This window comes from Serinus canaria, chromosome 8, assembly GCF_022539315.1.
Source record: "Serinus canaria isolate serCan28SL12 chromosome 8, serCan2020, whole genome shotgun sequence".
NCBI classification, from domain to species: domain Eukaryota; kingdom Metazoa; phylum Chordata; class Aves; order Passeriformes; family Fringillidae; genus Serinus; species Serinus canaria.
In genome coordinates, this window is record NC_066322.1 from 13940850 (window position 1) to 13950537 (window position 9688).

A 9688-nucleotide genomic window follows, 5' to 3' on the forward strand; every position below is an offset into this window, starting at 1 on the left:
AAGGCAGAGTGCAGCAACAAGCACTCTGCAATGCTGTGCAGTCCTTAAACTTAAAAGGAAGTTCTTCCCTCATTGTGTCACCTTTTGCCACAGCAGAATCTAAACAAGAAAATACATAATAAAAATGTTTGAGAGAAGTATAAAGGATTCATATCTTATGTTGTTTATCACTGTAAGATAATTTTGCATGGAGTCTAAGATAACACTGTAGGGAGAAGATGAATACAAGTTCCTTTAACCCAGCTGGGGAGCACTATTAGGGTATGGCTGGTTTGCTCCATTTACTGTGGCTGCTTTACTCCAGCACTGGCAGCTCTCTCTGTGGAACAGCATGTTTTTGTGATGGTGGCAGAAGGGAGATTTGTGTTCATATGTTGATGCTGCAGCTCCAGCTTCATTTGCTTTTTGTATTTTAAAGCCGCTGCTGTTTGTCCTGTGTCTGCAGTGTATTCTTCTTGCATAGACTGATGTGCATTCCCAAACACAGAAATGATTCTCTGCTGACTGAAGCAGGTCTCTCCAGTCAGCATGTCACCCACTCCATTCAGTTCCAGCTGCTGATGCTGTTGTTTCTACCAAAAATGAAAAAAAAGTTGCCTTGATAGTTTGGCTTCTTTAGTTTTTGACATTAGTGTACAGCAACATCAGGATTATTGTATAATTAGCAGTGATTCTCATTTGGTACAGTATGTTTTCTCAAGGAATGGGTTGAAAGTGAAACCAAGAAGGAGGAAACAAAAGAAACAATCACAGACTTAGTAGCTTGAAACTGATCCCAGAATTCCACATGTAATTACCTGGGTTCTGTATGTATTCCACAATATGGTCCAGGTGAAAACACAGACAGTATGATATTGCATACAGAGTTCTGAAAACTTACTGTAGAAAACATGACAAGTGAAATGAGGAATTTATAATGTCCAAGTACTTGCCATTTGTGAATACAGTTATTGCTACATTTTCCCCCCTCAGGCCTCAGATAAACAAACTTGACTCTGGTGATGCTTTCAAAGATACTCAGAATCAGAAGTTACTGGAAGACCTCTTCTATGTTGTCTTATTCCCACACTAATTTTACATATGACCTTTATACACTTATGCAATAAAATTCAAAATTTACAAGACTGAGGGATATAATGATCCTATTTGTGATTCATTTATTTGTTAACTAAAGGAAGAGATAAATATCTTGTTTATATTCTTCAAATTTTCAGCATTACAAACAGTCTCATGTTAAAATATAAGAAGAAATAGTGATGTAATTGCAGTACATGTGGAAGATTAGAAAACCATAGTTTCCACTGATTTTTAAATTATAAATAGAAGCTGATGTCAGGGTGATAATACATATTTTGTGTTCTTTATTAATTTTATCATGAGACCTATTTATCTGACTTAGAAGTACCAGGAAGACTGACTAAAAAAGGTACATCTGACTATATGATACTATGTGATTTGAGAAACAAATTTTTCCCCTGTAAAAAATGGCTTTCCAAAATATTTCTAAAGTACTTAATTTTAAATTTCTTTGAAGCAATGCACTTACAAACAATTTATTTCTTCTGATGACAGGTCACGGACTTTGGCTTTGCAAAAAGAGTAAAAGGCAGAACTTGGACGTTATGTGGGACTCCAGAATACCTGGCACCTGAAATAATTCTCAGCAAGGTACTTTGTCTTGTTACTCAGCCATGCATTTGATGTAGTTAAAGCTTCTCACCCAATTATCAAGCTCTGAGGGATAAACAGTTGCTGATGCTTCCAAAAAATTAATTATTAATTAAAATTGATTAGTCAATTGACAAATTGACAAATGACACAAAATGCAGTCGTTGCATTGTAAATATTTGTTTAGTATGCCAAAACTTATGCCAGATAAGGAATTTTCACATAACTGTACCAAACTTTCTACATGTGCTTGCCATGTAACTTGTGAAGGGCAAAGAAATTTAAAGAACCTGTAATTAGGTTATTTAACTAACATCCTTATCAGAAGAACAAATCTGAGTGATTGCATTCTGAAGTGCTAACACACTAGAACAAGAACTCCAGAGGTAAAACGAACTGTGTATGGGATGAATCAGTAGTCATTACATAACTAGTTGCAGAGTTTCAGGTTTAAGGCAGTTGACATCAAATCAAACATGAAAATCCACTGGTTTTACACATAAAGCACGTGTAGTCTAAGCTGACTGTAGTGTTTGTCCATTACTTGCACTAAGTGTTTCAACATAAAAAAATATTATTTATCCTGTAGCTGTTTACTGTATCACTGTATGTTTTGCAAATGGAAAATACAGAACTGCTTATGCCATAAAATAATCGTAGTGCATAATGTTAAAGTACACTTTTAACAAGTGCTTTAATTAAATACTCTTTGCAGATTGTCAAAATGAACAAAAAATACTTCTGTTTGGGGAAAAAAAGTTTGTCTGCATGTTTTTTTCCCCTGTGCAGCTAAAACAGCAGAAGAAATTGCAATACATGTACTACAATGTCTTCACAATAGATTTTCCTGAAAGACTGGGTCTGAGCCCTGAGCTTTGTAAAAAATCTCAGAGAACATATATGAAATGGATGGGTTTGGTGGTTTCTTTGTCTTTTGTTACATTGAATATGACCTACTAATGGTTTAAGGTTCAGGCTTTTAAGATCAGATCATAAATGACTCTAACAACAAATTAACTAAGCTTTCAAGCTCTTGTAGCTGGTTAGCTGCGTATGAAACTGAATGTTCCAAAATGTGGATAATCAGGTGAAATGGTGACAGTGTACAATATAGGAAGTGTTGTTATATATGTTGTTATAATGAAATTTCCTTAAGCTTTGAAGAATTATCAATCTGTAACAAAATTGTTTTGATTTTAAATAAATGAGTTGTGCCCGTTTACACAGGATTGTAAAGAAATCACTGACACTCATCACAGGAATGTGTGCAAAATCCCTTATTTCCATCACTGTTTCACTGTCATCACTGTATTAGGTTTTAAGTGTATTGCTGTTGGAATCTGTGAATGCCGGTTTGGTTGGAGTCAGGTTGTAAGTTCTGCATTAAATGAACAATAATGTATTTCCTTTCTTTGCATTCCATAAATATATAGATCTATACTGAAAATCCTAACCTGTGTTAGAAACTGTACTAACAGTGGCATGTTTCATTTCATTCAGGGTTACAACAAGGCAGTGGATTGGTGGGCACTAGGAGTGTTAATCTATGAAATGGCAGCTGGATATCCCCCATTCTTTGCAGATCAGCCCATTCAAATTTACGAGAAGATTGTGTCTGGCAAGGTGGGTTAAGGCTCTAGGTGTTTCCACAAACACAGTTGTTTTTATAGAACCTGGTTTTTGGTGGATGAGATGCAGAATTCACTGACCACTAGACAGTGAGCAATTTGAGAAGGACCTAGGAGGAGTTTGTAATGTACGTTTCATAAGTACAGACATTGTTACTTGATAACCAGAGTTATAAAAATCTGTTCCCTGCCTTCAGATTTAAAATGCAAGTTACTAAATTTACAGATATTGTGGTATTATATCCTTTAATGCTTGGATTAAAGTGATCCAACGACTATTAACAACTACTTAGCTGTGTGCTTAATTTGCCTAGCTATTTCCTTACTTCTCAGTGATCTAGATATTATAGTCATTAAACCTGTGAATTTCTCATAATCTACAGTAGAACCATATTGGTAGGTAAACTGAAGCAGGGTCCTTAATAACTGGACTTCTTGATTTTTTGAAATGTTTTTATGTTAAGTAATTCCATGATCTGTATTTATCATAACTGAGCAGCTCAATATTGAGAGTGTCAAACACTGAGACTATGAGGATGACAGATACAGCTTTCTGCCTGTTCTTTTTCCCTTCCTTCTCTCTGCCAACTCAAATGGTGTCAGTAGATCATTTGTTAGAAAAACCCTTTGTAATTACATCCCACGAATCATCTTCAAATATCCTTTAGCCAGGTTTGAATGAATTGCAAGTCACTAGTGTGCTGTCTTCAAATAGTGCTGTTATGTAAGGCTTCTGATGTTGGTGCATTTAGTTATGAGAAACAGATTGCAGTACAGCATAAAGTTCCAGATTGACTTTTTGTATATGATTGCTGAATGTACAGTTATTTCAGAGCATATCTATGTATTTATATGCTGTATATATGCTATATACTGTCTCTCCTCTGTTTATATATATATATATATATATAATATATATATATATAAAAATTTATACCTAGAAAATAGCTGAGACTGTCTTGAGATGATATGTTGTTAAAACACCAAGTTCAACTTACCTTTTAGATCACTCTTACAATAAATTAATATCTTGCCCCCTAGAAACTTCCAGTTCAAGAAATCATAGATGGGCAATGTAATGCTACTGATAAAGGCTTTGTGAAACAGAAGTACATGTGCAACAATAATCATCTCTCTCTTCATGCATTCGTGCTTGATTTGATTTTAGAAGAAAGAAAGAAAATTGCCCTACTGTTTCCTTTTCTGTCAAGTTGTTTCCCTTCACAAGGGAAAGAATCAAATTTGTATAACGTTTTTTAATGTTGTGGGTGTATAATTTTAGGTGAGGTTCCCATCACACTTCAGTTCAGACCTAAAGGATCTTCTAAGAAATTTACTCCAGGTAGATTTGACCAAACGATATGGAAATCTCAAGAATGGTGTAAATGACATAAAAAATCACAAGTGGTTTGCAACTACAGATTGGATTGCCATTTATCAGAGAAAGGTAAGACCCTTCCTGATCAAAAGTATTACAGGTCTTTAAAGGACTAAAGTAAAATTTCCAATTATTGTGTTTAATTTTTATTCCCTAGATCTGGGACTTTAAATTGAGAAAGGGTGAAAGCAGCTTAATCTTTTAAGGTTCCAAAGGATATGTACAGATTAAATTATGTTTGTTTTTTCTGGGTATTCTAGCCCAGACCTCTGTGTACATTCACGTTCTCTTTAACACACATGTTGTGCGTTAGTCTATTTCTGGATTATCTCAGGACAAGGCATCTCCTGCCTCTCTCACTTTTTATTTAACCCCTGCTATAGTGGCATCTATAAATACTCCTCCACAGCAGAAATGAATTTGTTTTCCTTTCCAGCTCGCTCTTAGCACTCAGACTGTGCTTCAGTGTGGAGAAGCTCATACAAAGCTGGAGCTTTTCTTTTTTCTCTTAAAGCAACCTGCTCCTTCTGTAAAAAAAAGTACAGATAAGTGATAATATTTAAAGGAATTGGTTTGAATTTGAAATGCTAGCAGTCTTGACTATAGAGGCATGAACTTGCTGCTGTAATAGCAGTATTTTAAGGGCCAAACCTAAATACTAACAATTTATAAAAAGAAACTGGTTGTTTGGCTACACAAACTGACAGTACAGTTGTTGAATTATTCACTAATGTATTAATTACTAGAAGACAAGATACAATTAATGCATCCTGTATTTCTTGCATTAAGTATAGATATTTTTGAGAAAATATTCCCCATTGTGGAATTCTAATTATCTGTTCTTCACTTTTTAATGCCTCTTTGCAATCTCTTTTTAGCAATTTCCACAGTAAGATAATAGGAAAAGGTCTGACATGTCTCATTTGAAAGTGTTCAAAAGTTCAAGCAGTAAATGAGATATTTTCTGTGCTCTGAGTTTTGTTGTAAGAAAGTGACTGAAAATCAACTTAAGACACAGAGACAGAATTCAGATACTGGTAATGTGTGGCTTTGTAGGCTAGGTATGTACACAGATTGTGTGTTCACTCAGGCTAAATCGCTGAAACACCTATCTTGTTTTAAGAATAAGAGGATATACACATGACAGTTGCACACACAGATGCAAAAGTTACTGTTATTTCTTGTCAGTGTACAGTGGTACTGCCGACAGTCAGGAGTTTAATTTTGTTAGTCTGTGCTGTACCTCTTTAATTTACTGATCTACACATCACACCTTGACCATCAGCAGTCTACCTGGGGGCACAGTGTGGTGTGATCCTCTGCCCCATTTCATTGTCTCCCCACCATATTGCCTCTGGCGCACTTAGTCCTTGAGATGTTTGGGAGAAAGATACCGATTACTTTGTGTTTCCAGGTTTAAATTTGCATCACCTGCATAATTTTGTTGTAATTTTTGCTTACCTTATGGTATAGTCTTTGAGTGACTCCTTCAAGTCATTGCTTGTGTCTCATTGTGGCCTAGTTTTTAAAAGGCTTTCACTTCTTACTTAGGTCCTAGAAGGAACTTCGTAAAAGAAGCAGAACAAATTATTTTTCACTTGTGCTAGGTTAGTTTTTATTTGGAAATAGGAGATTGTTATTAAGTAGGAGGGAGAGGCATTCCAAACTTTGCTAAGATTTTTGTGTAGTGGTGGTGGCGATCAGTGTACTCCGGATCCTGTGCTAATGAGCTGGAAGGAGCAGGATCATCTCTGCAAGGAGGGGACTAATCTTTGTTTTGAGCCTGTCAGCAAGAGATTAGTCTTTTTCAATATAGATTCACACATCTAGGCCTCTACCTTCTTAGGTTGGTTTTGTTTATGTGCCACAACTTAAATCTGTAATACCTGATTTTTTGGCAGGATCTGAGAAGTAATGGGAGTGTTGCTGTGCTCATTATCACAATGTTAAATCTACTGGTATTTGGCCAGTAACATTTCATGTGCCTTTTTGTATTTCCCACCAATACAGGTAGAAGCTCCATTCATACCAAAGTGCAGAGGTCCTGGAGATACCAGCAACTTTGATGACTATGAAGAAGAAGATATTCGTGCTTCTCTAACAGAAAAATGTGCAAAAGAATTTGCTGATTTTTAGTAGGAGTAAGAGGACAAGATGACATCAGGGCTCACATTGGGATCTTTGCACTCTGTTAACAGATGAGGTGGAGCTGAGACCATCATATGTCAAAACAGTTACCTAGTTACTTCATTCCACAAAGCTGACTGAGGTCTTTATTGCCATCTTCCATGTGTGCAGTTTGCACCAACCCTTCTAACTAGGCACAATTAAGCAAGCACTGTTTGTGCAGTAACACAGAATAATAGACCACTTTCCTACTTAACTTTGGTTTCTGTCGTTCTTTGTTTCTGTGTATTGTTCATTTTCCCCCTTTGAAATGAAGTAGTTTTTTACCCAAGAATGCTCCATTTTATTTTGAATAATGTATTATTTGTGTGAGTGAAATGGAAGGTGTTGCGGCTAGTGTGATTTAGACTGAAGTGAAAGATAAATGTTGCTTCTAGTCTGTGCCAGCCAATAATTCATGTCTGTCTTGTGTCTGATGCTACAATTTATAATAATTTTTTAGTAGCTCAGACTAAACCTAGCCAACATTTTTAGCATTTTTGAAGGTAGTATTTATCGCCATATAAATGTCTGCTAAATTAACTTAAAAACATTTCTTCCTGGAGGCTGACCAAAATTCAGTAGAATCAATTGGATGGCTTAAGTAGGGGACAGTAGCTAGACCCCGTGCCTTGGTTTTCTACATCCCTGCAGTTTTCGTCACTGCCTCCTTCCTTTGTGTTTCCCACCTAGGCAGTAGGCAAGTTGCCATAACCAGACTGTACCATGGAAAGCTTACAGTCTCATGAGAGGGAGTAATTCCATCTGGTCTGGACTTTGGACCATATTAAACCAAGTCAACTTACCAGCATTTCAGTTGGCAGGTGTGAAATGGCTTGTTTAAGATCAAGAACCCTAAACTCTTAAAGGAAGTTTTGGTCAGTACTGTAGAGAATTCATTTTGATTCACTTTTCCTTCTGTTTTTTTCTTATTTTTTTTAAAGTAGCCAATGTTTCGGCTCCCAAAGTATTCCTTGCTTCAAGCCTTTTTTGGATTAAAAAAGGCATCCATTAGAATAAAAACCATCATGCCACAGAAAGCAAAATGCGCTCTGCCATTAGCTATGAAAAACAAATGGTTTAGCAAATGCAAAATAATGTTCTAGATGCATCGCTGGATGAACACGGTTATTTTTTGTTAGCTGTTAAGAATAAGAGGTTATTGCCAAGTTTTTATTCTGGTATACTATATTAGTAAACTGAGGATGGAGTACTGCTACAATCATTTTCTTTTTAATTACAGCACTTCATTCATGAAGAAAAGAGATCAAGTTTAAAAACTGCAACAGCTGAGTTTATTTTAGTTGCGTTGTGTCTTCATTTCTAACCTACTTTCTTTCAATCAATCAGAATGTATGGTCACACAGATACAAGTATTTGGGTTTAATTATGTTTTGTATACTCTCACCAACTGACTTAAAAGGTATTGCTACCATGTGCTAGCTTTGGGCACTTTTACACATTTATTTCAATGTTAATAATCAGCGGCTCAGCACTTTTTTCGGGGTTGCTTTTAAACTTATTCATAGTAGTTTTATTTGAACACTTGGTTCTGGCTGTCTCAGTGACCTGTCTTAAAACAGCACATCTAAAAGTTTAAACTAGACTCATGTTTTATGATAAATTTACATGCATACAAGGATGAATTGTTTTTTTAAAAAATGAGCTATATTGATACATAGCCATTGGATTTGTTTGAATGCCAGTGCAAATAAACAGCTGGCATTCCTTCCTTTTAATCTGTACGACGCTCCTAAAAGAAAGGCCTTTGTAGACATTTTACAAAAGAGTATGAAACATACCACCCAACGTTCTGTCTGTTTAGGTTGTTGAGCATTTTTGCACAACGTCATTAGGAGGCTGACACTGAATGCAGTCTTTGTCCACCCATATTTACATACATGCAAGAAAAGTATAAGATACTTTGCTGTAGCAAATTTTATGTAACAAAGATATATCGTCACATTAATAAATTTAAAGAAATCCTTTGTATGAAAATGTTAAAATCTTTTGTATTTCATTTAGACCAAGGACATGCTGCTGTATGCTAGCTGTATGCGATAAATTCTACAGTAACTTTGTTGTCGTTTATGAACTTTAAAAGATTTTAATAAATGTTGAAGATCACAATTTGATTCTGTTATGATTTTAATTTTTAATCATTACATTTATAGTTCTAGAAAGGTTCAAAGATTTTTCTGTTCTGTAAAATACTGTAATCATTCATCTTGCGTGTACAATAAGACAAAAGTCTAGGAAATTGGTTCTGACATGTCTGTCTGATATCCAGATTAAATTCTACAGGGGCATAAGTGGAAAAGGCATCATAATGCCATGATATTATGCTATTTTTTAATTTTATGAAAATCCTGTTAGAAAGTAAAACACTTTTCCAATATGGCATAATAGACTTCAGTATGGAAATGAGATTCTATTTTGGAAAAGGAGGGGAAGTGTGCAATTTCCAAGGCATTAGTGAGTACATTTGACAATGTGAGTATTATACAACCCTCTCATTTAAACACAGTCATGAAATATAACTGCAGAATATTATGTTACCTGTATTTAATTTGAAAAATCCTTTTCACAATATGGAAAAATTGTATATCTATGACAGTAGAAGCTTGTTAATTTTACACATTTGAGGAATTAAGTGTTGAACTATATGGTATATTTTAATTGTACTCTAGTTGTATGTAACTTTCATTTCCAACATAAAGGATTGTATCTCATTAAGTAAATTGCTTTTTTTATTATCTTGTCAGTTGCATTAAAACCCTTATTTTTAAATCCTTTAAAGTATTTTACTAATTTTTGCAAATAATTAGATGTTTTTAAGTGCTGCAAT

General features: G+C 35.1%; 1 protein-coding gene across 4 annotated transcripts in view; it reads left to right on the top strand.

Annotated features, from left to right (window-relative positions):
• The window catches only part of PRKACB (protein kinase cAMP-activated catalytic subunit beta), a 71472-nt gene extending 62502 nt beyond the window's left edge, over nt 1-8970 (top strand). For all 4 annotated transcript variants that reach the window (XM_050977279.1, XM_030226431.2, XM_009088587.4 and 1 more), the window contains exons 7-10: nt 1573-1668; nt 3169-3291; nt 4579-4743; nt 6685-8970. In XM_050977279.1, coding sequence (XP_050833236.1) covers nt 1573-1668; nt 3169-3291; nt 4579-4743; nt 6685-6810 — 510 coding nt within the window. In that variant the 3' untranslated portion in view covers nt 6811-8970. The remainder of the gene's footprint in view (nt 1-1572; nt 1669-3168; nt 3292-4578; nt 4744-6684) is intronic.
• The last annotated feature ends 718 nt before the right edge of the window (nt 8971-9688 follow it).